The 19,187-nt window shown below is 35.4% G+C and overlaps 1 protein-coding gene across 9 annotated transcripts in view; it reads right to left on the minus strand.

The window, feature by feature from the left end:
- The window catches only part of ANKS1B (ankyrin repeat and sterile alpha motif domain containing 1B), a 1,251,294-nt gene that overhangs the window by 667,529 nt on the left and 564,578 nt on the right, over positions 1-19,187 (minus strand). For all 9 annotated transcript variants that reach the window (XM_034934289.3, XM_034934279.3, XM_034934288.2 and 6 more), the window contains one exon: positions 5,903-6,083. In XM_034934289.3, the coding sequence (XP_034790180.1) occupies positions 5,903-6,083 (181 nt within the window). The remainder of the gene's footprint in view (positions 1-5,902; positions 6,084-19,187) is intronic.

A 19,187-nucleotide genomic window follows, 5' to 3' on the forward strand; every position in this document is an offset into this window, starting at 1 on the left:
AACCCTCTTCTTTAATACCTTGACTCCAGCAATACTTTGACCCCACTGGAATCTCCAATCCTAAGATCTTATTGATTTTTCAGTGTTAATTATCTCCTTGTTCTCTTTCGCTTCCCTCTTCATCTTGAAGTCTGTGGTTAAATATTACACTCCCTTGCATTTATATTTCCTTGCTCTTCAATCACTTCAATATACCAATTTAGCAAAACCACAACCTATGTAAAATTCAACTCTCCAAATACTCTGCACCTGCATCCTCCAGCTGACATAGGCTGGAGAAAAACACAGAACCACATTGGATAGTCTAATTCTAAATGCATGAACACAGACTTTAAATAGGCCTTTAATGCTGCCAGGTGATCACATCATATACCTCCTTGGTCCACTCACTGTTTCTTCTAAACAACTATTTCACACTGTCCTCTCTTTCCTCAAACTCTACATTTCCTTCTCTGTCTTTGGTTTCAATTGAAGCTGCTGCTCTCTACTTTGTAGAAAAACTGAAAACTATCAGAACAGATCTTCCCCAGATTCCCACCACATGGATCTCCTGCCAGTATTTGCACCCACAACCAAAACATCTGTTCATGCTCCTGTCCAAAACCAGTCTCTCCACTTGGTTAATAATAGAATTCATCATCCCCTCTTTCTCCTCCATCGTAACTTAAAAATTACCCTGTGAAGAAATTCCTTCAAGGGTAGTCTATCATTACTCTAAGTCCTCTCCTCCCTTTCTCCCTTAAAACCACCACACGAGGCTCTATCATTTCCAACCAAATTGCTCTTGTCAAGGTCAGCAGTGACCCCCTCACCCCCAATATTGTTAAATCCATGAACCTATTCTAACTTAGTCCTCATCCTACTTAACTTATCAGCTATATTTGACAGAGTTGATCACTCTTTCCTTCTTAATAACTTTCTTCACCTGACTTCAGAACAAGACACTCACCAAAAGATTTCCTTCTATCTCACAGGTTGCTCCTTCTCAGCTTCCCTTGCTGGTGCTGCCTTTCATTCCATCCTTCCTCAAGCTCAGTTATTGGTCTTCTTCCTCTACACACGCTGCATATCATCTGTATAATGACGACGTTCACATTTATATCTGCAGACTGGACCTTCTGCTGCCTACTTGACATATCTATTCAGATATTCAGTAGGCATCTCAAAATTAACTCCTGGTATTTCTCACTGTTTACCAAACCTTCTCTTCCCCAAATCTCTTGTGTGTCAAATGATAGGAAATTCATTCTTATAGTTGTTAAGGAGTCTTGGAGTCATCCTTAATTCTTCTCATTTTCTCATATACCATGTCCACTCCACCATGAAATTCCATTGGATCTGCCTTAAAAACATGTCCAACATCTCTCCATTTCTCTCTAACTCTGCTGATTCACCTGTGATCTTAGCTGCTTTCCCTCTCTTACTGCAATGCTACAATTGCCTTCTAACTGGCTTTCCTGCATCCACCTTTGTTCCCTCTCCCCATCCATGATCGACATTATAGCCAGATTAATCCTCATAAAATAGAAGTCAGATCATGTGACTTTTCTTCTGAAAGAACTGAATAGGCTCTAAGAAAAATCACTCTGGGTTAAAGCCAAAGTCCTGAAATGGCTTATTAGGGCCTTACATAATCTATCCCTCACCCTCTCTTCTTACCTACAAATATTCTACATTTCAAGGAAGAGCATCCACCTTTCACTCATCAGCTTAAGCTAGAAACTTTAGAGCCCTCCTTGAAATATTTCCCCTCATCTTTGCACATCCAATTACCATGACTTGTTAATTACTCTTTCCTTGTATCTCTTAAACCAATTTACATTTTCCCTTTGCTATGAAACTATTTCTCCCCTTCTCCAATGTCATTTCATCTCAAATCTACTACATATTAATACTAGAGTGAACTTTCTAGTTAAATGTAAACCTATTTATATCATTCCCCAGACTGTATAACACCAAAGCTTTTTAATTCTAACAACCTTTTTTGATGATTCACAAGTTGAAGCTTTAATCACAATTCAAGCTACTTTTTAAATGGCCCTCTGTTATAAAATTCATTGGTTCACTTAAAAGTGTTTTGCAGCATACGATTTATTTTTGAAGATGTATTAGTCTTTGTTCTGTTAAGTGCCATTTTGGTCAAGATTAATTTTTTGTGTATGCAATCATTTATAAAATGAAATGTAGATTAATCAGTAAATTTAAATTATACTTCTAAGTCGAGAAAAGGTCAGCTATCTCGGCATAAGCTTGGTCAGCTACCTTGGCATACCTTGTACAGACTTACAACAGGCCCCCCTATCTTAAAGCTACTACAGATTTCAAATAATAGTATTAAAAACAAAAATAATATTAAGCAATAACTGTGATAATATTAAAGAATAATATTAGTTGCCAAGGTTTACAAAATGTATTAACATAAACTCATTTATTACTACAAATACCTAAAGAGTAGATATTATTTCCACTTTCAGAGGAGCAAATTAAATGTCAGAAAAGTTAAAGGTTTTGATGGAAAATATCTAGCAAATCAGTGATGGAACTGACTCTTCAACTCATTCTCTTTATATACCCAGTGGCAATGTCTGTAAAGCATAACAAATTAAATATGTGTAAGCTAATAAAATGCTACTTTTGTAAGTACAAATGCCTTCCTTACAAGTTTTCCTTTTTAAAGTAAAGCAAAGCAAATTGTGCTTTCACATTATTACTAAATATCAGTCTATCCTAAAATTGTTTATGTAATGTGGAGGTGATATATTATCTTAGAAAACCACTGTAACATGGTATTGGAAACCATTTCAACTGTTAAAAGGTTAGATTTCAGTTTTGTTTAAAGGTCAGACCTGAAAATATCCTGATGATTACAATTTCTCCACACATTTTGGATGATGCCACTGAACTCCTGGCAGCAGCAAAATGTGTTTGTTCTGATCCTCTGCTTCTGGTGGTCAGTTTCAGAGTGGAGAAAAGGCGCCAGGGCTTTGGGACTAGACCTAAATTTCTATTGCTTTTAATTAAAATAATAAAGGGGAAAAGGTAATATTTCTATCCAACTGAGACAGAAAAATTTGTTGAAAACCGATTCTCACCTGTTGAAAAATATTCAGAAAATCGATCATCCCCAAAACAATGTACTAACTAAAACAAAACCAAGAAAGGCATTCTGAAAGGCAAGTATCAAAGCATCTGTCATTGCCCCATTTTAGGTTTTCAAATCTGGAACTAGTCATTCAAATAAATATTGTTTGAATAATAATTATATGCCCAGAACCCTTCCCAGGTCCACATACCACTATTTTTTGTTTTTACAAATCACATCTCATCTCTCCTGTCCTATAAAACTGCATTTAGTACATAGCAGACAATACATTTTAATGCTCACTGAATGAATGCTAGGATTGATGTAGAATACAAAGAATTATGTTAATATCATAGTTATTGCTACTACTACTAATAGTTACTAACATTTATTGAGCACTAACTATCTGCCAGGCACTGTGTTAGTCACTTTACATGCATCACCACAGTACAGGGTAAGTTAATCTAATTAATTCATTGTTAATCTAATTCTATAGTAAGAAAACTATAGCATAAAGAGATCAAGTCTCATAGCTAGGTAAGAGGCTCAGTTTCACAGTTAGTAATCAAACTTTGGCAGTCTGACCTCAGTGCATACAATGGGCCAGAGACCAACCTATTGCAGCTTACATTGTAGAAAGAAGACAAGAAATAGGTAAAGAAGTAATCAATATAATTTTACATAGGAGATAAGGCTATGGATAAAAGAAAAAGGGATGATTTGATAGAAGTGACTAGAGTGACATAGAAAAATCGTTAAAAACATGAACTCTAGTACCAGGTTTGAGTTCATACCAGAACTTTTTCCAGCTTTGTCATTATGGGCTGTTATTTAGTTACTTATGTTCTTTGTGTATTTCCTTATCTACAGATAATACCGAATTTATATAACAGTCATGAGGTTTAAATGAATTGATATATATAAAATGCCTAAAACAGTTCCTGACACATAGCGTCATGTAAGTATTTATTATTATTGTTATTTTTGCATTTTTATTGTTATAATTCTTATCACGTTGAGGACATCTACTTGAGATAGGGTGGTATGGGAAGGCCTCTATGAGGAAATGCATTTGAACCAAAACCTAAATGACACTTAGGCACATGAAAATTTTAAGGCAGAGATTCCAGGCAGAAGGAAACAAAGTGCGAAAGCCCCAGGGCTAGAATGTTCAGCAAAGAAAGCCAGTATGGCCAGGATGAGTTCAGTCAAGTTACAGAGCTAGTCAGGAACCAGGCTAAATTAGGCATCACTGGATATGGTAAGGAGTTGGATTTTATTCTAAGTGCGATTAGAAGACATGGGAACATTTTAAGCATGGTAATGACATGCTTTGATTTACATTTTATAAATATCACTCCGGCTTCCATGAAAGTTTGGATTATAACTTCCATAGAATGTCAATCTTATCATTCCCATTAGTCATTGTTTTCAAAATCTTAGCTTTATTCCTAGGGAAAAGTAATTCTCTGACTATATTTCCAGAATGTTTGTGTTAGTGCTTTTAAACATAGAGTCAGATTAAAGGACTTAAGTAGGTATATGAACATACATATATACTCATACACTCACTGTGAACAAAGATTATATGGAATACTCACATAGACCACACTTCATTATTCTAAATTCAAATCAGAATTTGAATTCACTGAATGAATGCTAGGCTGGGTTTTTGAATCATGTTTCTTGGAAGGAAAGTAATTGTTTACTTACATGAAAGTTGACCATATGAATTAGGTCATTCTTGTTATACCCAACTAAAACAGTTGAGAGGTCAAGGGGAGAAAACATCTAGGGCACATAACACTGTTCCAACAATGTAATTCCCTGTGAGCTTGGCTGCTGAAGCTGCCTGCTGTAACGTGAAACCAGTTTTATCTAATAGCTACTGAAACAACCTGCTGCAACTCTGAGAATCATTTTACCCATAGCCATCACTTACCAATCAAAACTTTCCAGCTCACCAACATATCATTAGTGACAATGAACTTCCTCAAAGAGCAATATGTAACTTTCCCCTTTTTTGTAAAACCTCTATCCGTCTGTTCTTTGGACATAATGAAGACCATCCAGCCTATGAGTATGCCACAAATGCAATTCTTGATTTCCAAATAAAACATTTAAAATTAAGACTTTTGTTTCTATATTGTATTTGTCTTTAACCCTTATTGTAAATTATATGGCAGGGGAGGATATTCTTTGGGTCCCACTTCTCTTATTTCTAATATGTCCCTTGGCCTTGCCAGGCATTAGCTCCTTGTCCCCCAGATAAAGAAAGCTTTGCAAATCTGACTGCATGGAACAATGTATGTTTTACTAGTGGGTGGTGTTATTTTTCTTAATCTTACCCTCACACCCAGCATTTTCTCCCCCAACACACTTCCTCTGCAAGTTCACCATGGTTTAAATAGGTTGAAAGCCAGCCTAGGCCACATTGTACAATTCCTTCTTACCAGACATCCTTGATATAAGTTCTCCAGCTTCAAAGCATCTCTTAATAAAGTTGTCTGTTGATTAGTTGACACCGCTGTGTGGTGAGGGGTAAATGGCAGTGGAAGAACATTTCCAGGTCCCTGGTATTTTTACTACTATAATCACATTAAATCATCATCTTTAATATCTAACACCAAAAGGCCATCCATGTATTCAAAAAGAATATTACGGCCACACTGACAAGAATCTTAAAGCCCTACATTGCCACACATGGAGGTGAACTAAAAACACAATGCAATTTGTATGAAGACTCCTCCTAATTCCTCTAACTCATAAATACTTCAGTCTTAAAATAAAAATATAGCTGCATAAAGTGAACTGCTTTACCTGTATGGTTAGTTCCCTCATTCTTGACTTCTGTGGTTCCCACAGAAGAGGTGGGTGGACTAGCAGGAGGACTGGCAGTAAAGCTTGTGCACCCTGTAGATGTGTTGATTTCAAAATATTCTTGGTTGTGATTCATTCGGTGAAAATCCAGAGAAGACACAATGGATGTTCGCTGTTTAGGCTAAAATAAATGAGCATGACGAGAGTATTAATATGATCATGTTCATCTTCAGCCCAATCTCCCCATCAATTTAATCTAAGTGATAATTTTTTTCAGTTAAAAACTATCTGGGTTTTATACTTAAAATATAATTGTGCTTTACAGAGATACATTAATTTCTTGATGAATTAAATAATAAAAAATTGTTTAATGAGAAAATATTATGGCATAGTTGATGTGATAGGTTAGGCTTTTCATTTGCTTTCCCCAGAAGATTGTAAAAATATAGTGCACAAAATTTCTCTTGGTAATCAATTTTGAAAGTTGCAATTTTAAGTCACCTTTCATTCAACTAACATTTATTAAGCATCTGGCATTTGCCAGACCCAGAGGATATAGAATCTAATAATAAACGGGCCTTACAACATAGAAGAATAATTAAGGCAGTTCCATTTTTTTATTCTTTAAATAGTCCAAGGAATTGGTGGCATTAAATATTGTTCCCAAGTACAAGATGCTGGAATTTTATCATCAGAATTAAATAAAGTTATATGGAATATTTTCTAGGATCTAAGAATATGCTTGGTATTTTTAGTGAACTTTGATTTTCTTTTTTAAGAATTTTAATTAATCCCCAAATAGCAAGAAAAGTCAATTTAAACATAAAAGTTAAAATCATGGAGTAATAGCAGATATAATCTATACCCTTTGTCAGTAATGAATGAAAAGCCCCATAGCAATTTTCTGGGGCTTTTCCCCATAGTTTTAATTATATTCACTTTCTTTTCTTGCCTAGCAGAGCTTCTAACATTGTCCTTCAGAAAAACTGCAGTTTTTTGGCTCTCAAATGTGTGTGTTTTTCCCAGGAATCAACTCTACCTTTCTTACTTTTTATTTTTTAGTTTATATTACTGAAATATTAAAAATCTCTTATAATAATTATAAGAGATCAAATGTAAACTTTTTATAATAAGGTAAAGTTTATTGTACTTTACTTTCTCCAAAGTACAATTAACTTTTGGTTTACTAATGTTTTTATTACCCTCAAATATGTGTTAATCCCTGTACTCCATAGATTATTTTCCTGCAAAATATTCAAATTGCTGTCTCTTCCAGCTTATCATTTTTTTCCAAGTAGATATCATTTAATCTATGATGTAAAATAGACAATCATATGGAAAATATCTGCACAGTATAGAGTTTTTTAAAAAATATATAAGGTGAGTAAATTATCACAATATGATTTATTCTTTCACCAATATTTCACCAAATATTTTTATGAAAGACATTGAGAGGTATAAATATTGTTATGCAAGAGAGTGCAAGTCATTTATTATTATGACACATCAACTCAGTAATAGAATTCAAATTAGCACCCACAGAGGACTCAGTTGCTTTTGAAATACAAAAGATCAGGGTTTAATGTCAGGCTTGGTTTCTCATGAAATGTCTGTCCTTGGGACTACTGAATCTCAATTTCACATTCAATGTCCTTTCCACTACATTCTATAATAGCAATTAGAAAGGCATGAGCTGTAGCGCTGGCTCCAATGGAGCCCATCATTCTAGGCTTTGTTTTATTGTGTTGTGTTTTTGTTTCACTTTATGTGTAGGCAATGGACCACATTTCTATGTTTCTTCTCATAAATTTTATAAAGGTCAAGCCAAATGATATATATGATTCCCCCATTTCTAATTGTTTCTTAAATACATGTTTCTGAATCCTGACCACCCATGGTTCTAACTGCTTTAAAAACACAATGTTTTATGCAATCATGAAAACAAACAAGCTATTTTGTGCAATATTAATTCATTCTACAAATATTTGCTGAACATACACTAAACTGCAGATATCATGCACGTAAGCACTGTGATAGGAATAAAACAAGACACTGTCCCTGTTTTCTGTATGAATATAAATGAGGTGGGAGGATGGATGGCCCATGAGTCTTCGAAAAAGAGACAAGCAATCCAATGATTATGCTTCAGTATCACATAGCAGTAAGGGTGATGAAAAATTAGAAGCATTATACTTAGTCATGCCCTAAGGCAAGGGTCAGCAAACTATGGCCTGTGGCTCAAATCTGGCCTTCTTCCTGTTTCTAAAAATGAAGTTTTATTGGAACAAAACTGCACCCATTGCTCCCTCATTTAGTTATGGTCTATGACTGCCCTCGTACTATAATTGCAGAGTTCAGTAGTTGCAACACAGGTCATATTTTCCACAACACTTGAAATATTTATTATGTCTGGCTTTTTAGAGAAAATATTTGGCCACTCCTGTTCTATGGAATTGTTTCACACCTCAATTTTGTGCTCAATAAAACCGTAACTATAGGTTTCCTTTTATTTCCCAGCCTGACTTGCCTTTGGGTTGGGCAATGTGACTAATTCTCATCAAATACAATATTAGTAGAAGTGACATTTTTCTATCCCTCTCTTACTCTCCTAATGATGTAGTTGAAAGATGAAGGAAAGTCATGAAACTCACATTAGTTTTATGAGATGTTGAAGTGAACCTTCCTTTTTTATATTTTTATTTTAAGTTCAGGGGTACATGTGCAGGTTTGTTACATAGGTAAAGGTGTGTCATGGGGGTTTGTTTAACAGATTATTTTATCACCCAGGTATTAAGCCTAGTACTCATTAGTTATTTTTCCTGATCCTCTCCCTCCTCCCACCCTCCACCATCTGATAGGCCCCAGTGTGTGTTGTTCCCCTCTATGTGTCCATGTGTTCTCATCATTTAGTTCCCAGTGATGAGTGAGAACATGTGGTATTTGATTTTCTGCTCCTGCATTAGTTCACTCAGGATAACAGCCTCCAGCTCCACCCATGTCCCTGCAAAGGACATGATCTCATTCTTTTTTATGGCTGCATAGTATTCCGTGGTGTATATATACCACATTTTCTTTATCCAGTCTATCATTGGTGAGCATTGAGGTTGATTCCATGTCTTTCATATTGTGAATAGTGCTGCAATGAACATACGCATGACGTGTCTTTGTAATAGAATGATTTATGTTCTTTTGGGTATATACGCAGTAATGGGATTACTGGATCGAATGGTATTTCTGACTTTAAGTCTTTGAGGAATCACCACATTCTCTTCCACAATGGTTGAACTAATGTATACTCCCACCTGTAGTGTATAAGTGTGGCTTTTTCTCCACAACCTTCCCAGCATGTGTTATTTTTTGACTTTTTAATAATAGCCATTCTGAATTGATTTGAAATGGTATCTCATTGTGGTTTTGGTTTGAATTACTCTAATGATCAATGATGTAGCACTTTTTTTCATATAATTGTTAGCTGCATGTATGTCTTCTTTTGAGCAGCAGTGTCTGTTCACTTTTCTTTCTTTTTTTTTTTTTTGAGACGGAGTCTCTATCACCCAGGCTGGAGTGCAGTGGCATGATCCCAGCTCAATGCAACCTCTGCCTCCTGGGTTCAAGTGATTCTTGTGCCTCAGGGCCTCGAGTAGCTGGGATTACAGGCAAGCATTACCATGTCTGGCTAATTTCTGTCTTTTTAGTAGAGACGGGGTTTTGCCGTGTTGGTCAGGCTGGTCTTGAACTCCTGGCCTCAAGTGATCTGCCCACCTCATCCTCCCAAAGTGCTGGGATTACAGGTGTGAACAACCATACCCAGCCCCCAATGCCCACTTTTTAATGGGGGTTGGTTTTTTTTCTTGTAAATGTAAGTTAATTTCTTATAGATGCTGGATATTAGCCTTTGTCAGGTGAATAGTTTACAAAAATTTTCTCCCCTTCTGTGGGTTGTCTGTTTACTCTGTTGATGGTTTCTTTTGCTGTACAGAGGCTCTTTAGTTTTACTAGATTTCATTTGTCAATTTTTTCTTTTATTCCAACTGAAGGAACACTTATACACTGTTGATGGGAGTTTAAATTAGTTCAACCATGAAGACACTATGGTGATTCATCAAACAGAAATTTTGAGGATATTTCTGTTCCTAAAAACAAAAATACACCATTTGACCCAGCAATCTAATTACTGGGTATATACCTAAAGGAATATAAATCATTCTGTCATAAAGACAAATACACACATATGTTCACTGCAGCACTATTCACAACGGCAAAGACATGGAATCAATCTAAATGCCCATCAGTGATAGACTGGATAAAGAAAATGTGGGATATAATATATAGCATGGAATACTATGCAGCCATAAAAAAGAATTAGATCATGTCCTTTTCAGGAACATGGTTGGAGACCGAGGCTATTATCCTTAGCAAACTAACACAGGAACAGAAAACCAAATATTGCATGTTCTCACTTATATGTGGGAGCTAAATTATAACTAATGGACACATAGAGAAGAACAACACATACTGGGCCTATTGGAGAGTGGAGGGTAGGAGGAAGGAGAGCATCAGGAAAAATAACTAATGGGTACTAGGCTTAATGCCTGGGTGACGAAATAATCTGTACAACAAACCCCATGATACTATTTTACCTATGTAACCTGCACATGTACTCCTGAACTCAAAATAGAAGTTACATAAAAAATTTAAAAAAAGAAATGAGAACAAAGAAGCTGCTTTGAGGAAACTCAACAAAATTCAAGATAACGCAGATGAGGTATTCAGAATCCTATCAGATAAATTTAACAAAGAGATTGAAATTACTGAAAAGAATCAAGCAGAAATTCTGGAGCTGAAAAATGCAACTGGTATACTGAAGAATGCATTAGAATCTGTTAAAAGCAGAATTGATCAGGCAGAAGAAAGAATTAGTGAGCTTCAAAACAGGCTATTTGTAAATATATAGTCAGAGAAGACAAAAGAAAAAAGAATAAAAAAGAATGAATCATGGCTTCAAGATCTAGAAAATAGCTTCCAAAGGGCAAATCTAACAGTTATTGGCCTTATAGAGGAGGTAGAGAGAGGTGGGTGGAATAAAAAGTTTACTCAAAGTGAGAACAGAGAACTTCCTAGACCTAAAGAAAGATCTCAATATTCAAGTATAAGAAGGCCATAGAATACCAAGGAGATTTAATCCAAACAAGACTACCTCAAGCTATTTAATAACTTAACTCTCAAAATTCAAGGATAAACAAAGGATTATAAATGCAGCAAGAGAAAAGAAGCAAATAACATACAATGAAGCTCCAATATGCCTGGAAGCAGATTTCTCAGTAGAAACTTTACATGCCAGGAAAGAGTGGCATGACATATTTAAAGTGCTGGAGGAAAAAATGTTTATCCTAGAATAGTATATCCAGTGAAAATATCCTTCAAACATGAAGGAGAAATAAAGACTTTCCCAGACAAACAAAAGTTGAGAAATTTCTTCAACATTAGATCTTTCCTACAAGAAATGCTAAAGGGAGTTCTTCAGTGTGAAAGAAAATGACGTTAATGAGCAACAAGAAATCATCTGAAGGTACATAACTCACGAGTTAAAAAAACACAGAATAGTATAACACCGTAATTGGGATGTGTGAACTCATATTTTGAGGTGACAAATGAAAAAATAGACTGATAATAATAAGTATGAAAACTTTTCAAGACATAGACAGTACAATAAGACATAAATAGAAACAACAAAAGTTAAAAAGTAGGGGGACAAAGTTAATGGCTACAGTATTTATTAGTTTTTCCTTTGCTTGTTTGTTTATGTAATCAGTGTTAAGTTGCCATCAGTTTAAAATAATGGATTATAAAAAATTATTTGCAAGCCTTAAGGTAAATTCAAATTAAAAATCCTACAATAGATACATAAGAAATAAAACAAGAAATTAAAACATACCAGCAGAGAAAATCTTCACTAAAAGGAAGAGAGGGAGGAAGGAGAGAAGGAGGAGATCACAAAAAAAACTAGAAAACAAATAACACAATGGCAGGATAAGTGCTTATCATTAATATCAATAATATTGAATAATTAGACTAGAATCTCCAGTCAAAAGACAGAGAGTGGCTGAATGGGTTAAAAAAAAAAGACCCAACAATCTATTGCCTGCAAGAAATACACTTCACCTATAAAGATACACATAGACTGAAAATAAGGGGATGGACAAAGATATTCCATGCAAATAAAAATCAAAAAAGAGCAGTAGTAGCTATACTGATATGACAAAATAGATTTCAAGAAAAAACTATAAAAACAGACAAAAAATCATTACATAATGATAAAGGGTGAAAATCAAGAAGATGATATCATAATTTCAAATATATACACACCCAGATATATAAAGCAAATATTATTAAGGCTAAAGAGAGACATAAACCCCAATACAATAGTAGCTGAAGACTTCAACAACCCACTTTCATCACTGGACAGATCATTCAGACAGAAAATCAACAAAGAAATGTCAGACTTAATCTGTACTATAGGTCAAATGGGCTTAATAGGTATCTACAGAACATTTCAATGAACAGTTACAGAATATACATTCTTCTCCTCAGTACATGAATAATTCTCAAAGATAGACCATTTGTTAGGTCACGAAACAAGTCTTAAAAAAACTAAAAAATAAATTGAAATTATATCAAGTATCTTCTTTAACCACTATAAAATAAAACTAGGAATCAATAACAAGAGGAATTTTGGAAACTATACAAACACGTGAAAATTAAACAATATGCTACTGAATGACCAAATGGGTCAATGAAGAAATTAAGAGGGGAATTTAAAAATGTCTTGAAGCAAATGGTAATGAAAAGACAACATAGCAAAACCTATGGGCTACAGCAAAAGCAGAACTAACAGGAAAATTTATAGCTATAAGCACCTACATCAAAAAAGTAGAAAAACTTCAAATAACCTAACAATGCATCCTAAGAACAAGAAAGGCAAGAGAAAACCAAACCCAAAGTTAGAAGAAAAGAAATAATAAAGATCAGAGCAGAAACAGATAAAACTGAAACAAAGAAAATACCATAAATGCTAAATAAAATAAAAAGTTGGTTTTTTGAAAAGATAAAATTGACGAACCTTTAGCCAGATTAAGAAAAGAGAGATAAGGCTCAAGTAAATAAAATGAGAGAAGAAAAAGACAACATTACAACTGATGCCACAGAAATTCAAAGGATCATTAGAGGCTCCTAGGAGCAAGCAGTAGTCTCCCAGCAAAGAAAAGCCCAGGATCTGATGGCTTCACTGCTGAATTCTACCAAACATTTAAAGAATAACTAATACATGCCTTACTCAAACTATGCCAAGAAATGGAGGAGGAGGAAATACTTCTGAACTCATTCTACAAGGCTGGTATTACCCTGATACCAAAACCGGACAAAGACACATCAAAAACAGAAAACTACGGGCCAATATTCCTGATGCATGTTGATGCAAAAATTCTCAACAAAATACTAGCAAACCAAATTCAACAACACATTAAAAAGGCCATTCATTATGATAAAGGGGGATTTATCCCAGGGATGCAAGGATGGTTCAACTTATGTAAATCAATCAGATAATACAACATACCAGCAAAATTAAGGACAAAAAACTACATAACTGATTTAATTGATGCTGAAAAAGAATTTGATAAAATTCAACATCCCTTCATGATAAAAACCCACTGGGTATAGAAGAAACAGACCTCGAATAGTAAAAGCCATGTACAACAGACCCACAGCATCATACAAAATGGGAGAAAACTGAAAGCCTTTCCTCTAAGACCTGGAACTTGACAAGGACGCCCACTTTCAGCACTCTTATTCACCGTCATACTGGAAGTCCTGGCTAGTAATCAGACAAGAGAAAGAAATAAAGGGCATCCAAGTTGAAAAGGAAGAATTTGAATTAGCCTTTCAAAATCTTATATATTTTGAAAAACCTAAAGATTCTACCAAAAAACTATTAGAACTGAAAAATTCAGTAAAGTTGCAGAATACAAAATCAACATACAAAAATCAGTAGCATTTCTATATGCCAACAGTGAATAATCAGAAAAAATAGAACAAAGAAGTCTCATTTACAATAGCTACAAATAAAATAAAATATCTAGGAATAAACTTAACCAAAGAAGTAAAAGAGCTCTACAGTGAAAACTATAAACACGGATGAAAGACATTGAAAATCATATAAGAAAATGAAAAGATATTCCACTTTCTGGATTGGTAGAATAAACACTGTTAAAATATCCATACTACCTAAAGCAATCTACAGATTCAATGCAATCATTAACAAAATACTAATGATATTCTTCACAGAAATGGAAAAAACAATCCTAAAATTTATATGGAACCAAAAAAGACCCAGAAGAGAATAAGCCATCATGAGCAAAAAGAATAAAACTGGAGGAATCACATTGCCTGACTTCAAGTTATACTACCAAGCTATAGTAACCAAAACAGCCTGGTTCTGGCATAGAAGCAGACAAATAGACCAATGGAACAGAATGGAACAGGAACAAATCTATACACTGACAGTGAATTCATTTTTGACAAAGGTGTCAAGAACATACACAAGGTTACATAAGGGAAAAGACAGGGTGGTGGTGGAAAAACAGGATATCCATAAGCAGAAGAATGAAAGTAGACCCCTATCTCTTGCCTTATACAAAAATCAAATCAAAATGGATTAAATAATTAAATCTAAGACCTCAAACTACAAAACTACTAAAAGAAAGCATCAGGGAAGCTCTCCAGGACATTGGACTAGGCAAAAATTTCTTAAGGAACACTTCACAAGCATAGGCAACCAAAGCAAAAGTGGACAAGTGAGATTATATCAAGCTAAAAGCTTCTGCACAGCAAAGGAAACAACCAATAAAGTGAAGAGACCACCTAAAGAATGGGAGAAAATATTTACAAGCTATCCATCTGACAAGAGATTAACAGCCAGAATATGTAAGGAGATCAAAAAACTGAAAAGGAAAAAAAATCTAAGAATCTGATTTAAAATGGGCAAAAGATCAGAATAGACATTTCTCAAAAGAAGACATACAAATGGCAAACCGATATGAGAAAAGGGGTTCAATATTACTGATCATATGAGAAATGCAAATTACAACTACAAGGAAATATCATCTCACCCCAGTTAAAATGGCTTTTATCCAAAAGACAGGCAATGATGAATGCTGGCAAGGATGTAGAGAAAATGAAACCCTTGTAAACTGCTGGTGGGAATGTAAATTAGTACAACCAATCTAGAGAAAAATGGAGATTTTGGAGGTTCCTTAAATAACTAGAAATAGAACTACCATATGATCCTGCAGTCACACTGCTAGGTATATTCCCAAAAGTATATCAAAAACATAGCTCATTCTCTCTCATGTTTATTGCAGGACTATTCACAATAGCCAAGATTTAGAAGCCACCTAGTGTCTATCAACATATGAATGGATAAAGAAAATGTGGTACATAAACACAATGGCATACTATTCGGCTATAAAAAAGAATGAGATCCTGTCATTTGCAACAACATGGATGGAACTGGAAGTCATTACGTTAAGTGAAATAAGCCAGGCACAGAAAGACAAACATTGCATGTTCTCATTTATTTGTAGGAACTAGAAAAATTAAAACAATTGAACTCACAGTGGTAGAGAGTGGAGTGATGGTTACCAGATGCTAAAAATGGTAATTTGGGTGGTGGGGGGAGTGGGAATAGTTAATGGGCTCAAAAATGTGGTTAGAATGAATAAGATCTAGTATTTGATAGCACAATATGATGACTAGAGTCAGCAATAATTTATTGTACCTTTTAAAATAACTAAAACCGTATAACTGAATTATGGGTAATACAAAGAAAGGAAAAATGCTTGAGTTGATGAACACCCCATTTACCCCAAAATGATTATTACACTGCATGCCTGTGTCAAAATATCTCATATACTCTACAAATATATATACCTACTATGTACCCCAAAAAACTAAAAATTAAAATAAAAAAGAGATATCTATGTGGAGAAATGGAATAACAGCAATGGGAGAAAAGAATAAAGAGATGGTCATAATATTAAAATGGAGATAAAAAAGAACAGGTCTAGAATATTCATTTAAACATGTTTGATTTTAATATAATTTTTAACTACTCAAATAGAATTGCACTCAGCCATTCAGTATAAAAAAGAAAAAGTTTTTTCACAAATTCACTGAAATTACATATTGAATTTGCCAAGCTTTGATATGTAGAATGAATTGCACTTGTGTTCGTTGTGGCTTCTCCACTTTAAAACATATCCCTCCACTGTGGTCCAGTCCTCATATCACCCTACTTTCCAGAGGACTTGCTTCTATACGTATTCACTTAGCAGGAGTCAGCAAACTACATCTTATGTGCCAAAGCCAGGCTTCTGAATATTTTTGTTCAGCCTGAAAGCTAAGAATGGTTTTCACATTTTTTATCGTTTTTTAGAAAAGGAAAAATAATATTAGTAACACATGAAAATTGTATGAAACTCAAACTTCACTGTTTGAAAACAAAGTTTTATGGAGACATAGCCATGTCCATTCATTGATGTATTGTCTATGGCTGTTTTCCTGCTACAGTAGCAGAGTGTAGTAGTTGTAACGTAGACCTTATGAACGAAGACTTAACTATTTTACTCTCTGATCTTTTATAAAAAACAAATTGTGACCCTTTCCATAAAGTGAATAGGAAATTTCAGCTGGGCACAGTGGTTCACGCCTGTAATCCCAGCACTTTGGGAGGCCGAGGTGGGCGGATCACGAGGTCAGGAGATCGAGACCATCCCGGCTAACACGGTGAAACCCCGTCTCTACTAAAAATACAAAAAATTAGCCGGGTGTGGTGGCGGGCGCCTATAGTCCCAGCTACTCGGGAGGCTGAGGCAGGAGAATGGCGTGAACCTGGGAGGGGGAGCTTGCAGGGAGCTGAGATCGGGCCACTGCACTCCAGCCTGGGCAACAGGGCGAGACTCCATCTCAAACAAACAAACAAACAAACAAACAAACAAAAAAGTTAACAGGAAATTTCTCTGAGGAGGTAAAGTTGAACAGACACAGGAACGACTGTGATTGAGTCAGGGAACCAGTGCAACATAAAAAGGTAGGACCCCTTGTTTCAAGAGCAGGTGCAAAAACTTTTTTCTTTTTCCCATGTTCTCTCTCTAGATCTGTTATGGTGTTCTTTTATTTGCTACTTAACGTATTGCTCCCTTGGTCATGGAAACACTCACAGGGTGAGGGCAGATTCTTACAGGAATGCAGTGGCTCTGCCCTGCAACTCAGTAAGTGCATCTGACCTTGACCCTTCCCCACACTCATGGTCTCACTACTGCATCAGCAGTTTCTGGGCAGGCCAGGGGCACCTGGGTTGGAGGAGCAGGTGGAAAAGAATTTTACTCAGTAAAGAAAGTAGAAATAGGGTGGAAAGTGGGAAAACAGTTAAGTCAAGATTCCAAGCCCCAACACATGTTCAATTTTCCCATAAACCGCCTTACAAAAGCCTGGGCCAGGAGCACCAGGGTTGGGGGAGCTGCTAGAGTCCCCAGTGTCTACTGTTCCCATCTTTATGTCTGTGTGTACCCAATGTTTAGGTCCCACTTATTAGTAAGAATGTGTGGTATTTGGTTTTCTGTTTCTGTGTTAATTCACTCAGGATAACGGTCTCTAGCTACATTCATGCTGCTGCCAAGGACATGATTTATTCTTCTTTATGGCTGCATAGTATTCCACAGTGTATATGTACCACATTTTCTTTATCCAATCCACTACTGATGGGCACTTAGGTTGATTCCATGTCTTCTCTATAGTGAATAGCACCGCAATAAACATATGAGTGCAGGTGTTTTTTGGTAGAAATATTTATTTTCCTTTGGGTCTATATCAACCTGGGATATTTTGTGTGATACATATGATGAAAATATTTAATTCTAAATATTTTTTTCTCAAAATGATAGCCTACTGTCCCAATACCATTATTTATCCACTGATTTGAAATGTCACCTTTATCATATACTAAATTTCCAAATAGAGATTGGGCTTGCATTTTTGGACTCGATTATATTCCCATTGATCTATTTGTCTATTCCTGTACTAACATCACACTTTCTTACTTACTGTATGGCTTCTATTTCTAGAGCTCCTAGTGCGTGGATATTTGATCTCTTTGATCCTTCCTGTTTATATACTGGGAGTATTCTACAGTTCATTGTCCTAAAGAACCTTCATTAATTTGCTAGGAAATACTTATTGACCATTATCAGCTGTGTGGTCAGGCGCTGTTGTAGCCTCTGGGGATACATCAATGAACAAATAAGATAAGGCACATAATTTTTAGGCATTTTGTTTTAACTTTTGGTGTGATTATGCTATTTTTAATTTTAAAAACTTTTCTTTTTTTTCAAGTATTCCATTTTTAAAATAGCCTGTTATTAACTTTATAAGTTCAATCACCTCTCAAATCTTTCTGAGGATACTGATTAGAGTCTTTTTCTGGCATTAAGTCAGTTTTCTTAAAGGTTCCTTACTTTGTTCATTAAGCCTGGTTTCTCTCTTTTTGGTTGTTAATTTTTCCTCAACCATCTGGTGTCTTGCTCAAGCACTTTTTATACCTAGGGCACTGTCCCCACATTAGGAGCTTCAGGGGGTCCTTCACCTTCCTTAGATACTTATTACCATCTGGTGGGCAAACAACAAAGCTGATTGCTCCACATAGGAGATGCTAAGGTTCTGGTTGCCCTGTCCACTCCCTGGCTTTGATAACCATGCCCTGTTGCTCAGGCTTGAGATTCTTCACAGAGGTCTAATGAGGATGTCAAATCCACTCATTGTTCCAGTGACATCTTCCCCTCTTCCACCAGTGTTGGATTGTGGGCTTTTTCCTCTTGTTTTGTCTAAATCTAGCAATATTTGATTTTATCTTTTAGAATTTCGCAAATGCCTCAGGTAGTAACTCTCCCTGTTTTTCATCACTGCTATGAATTTATTGTTAATTTTGTATTTATTTTTACCATTTTGATTGCAAGTAAGGAGGAGGAAAATGTAAACACTTGCGATCCACTCAGCTTTATCAGTTAGAATTCTCATATTTCTCTGTCTTGATCACTTTGAAGACTGTATATAAGAGATTTGAGGAAGTCCGGACAACTCGAAGAAAGTAAGTATCATTGCCATTTCATCACAGATGTCATGCAAATGGAAAATTATTATATTTTCTTTATTTTTCAATAAATGGAAAACAATTTTA

This window comes from Pan paniscus, chromosome 10 (genome assembly GCF_029289425.2).
Source record: "Pan paniscus chromosome 10, NHGRI_mPanPan1-v2.0_pri, whole genome shotgun sequence".
Lineage (NCBI taxonomy): Eukaryota > Metazoa > Chordata > Mammalia > Primates > Hominidae > Pan > Pan paniscus.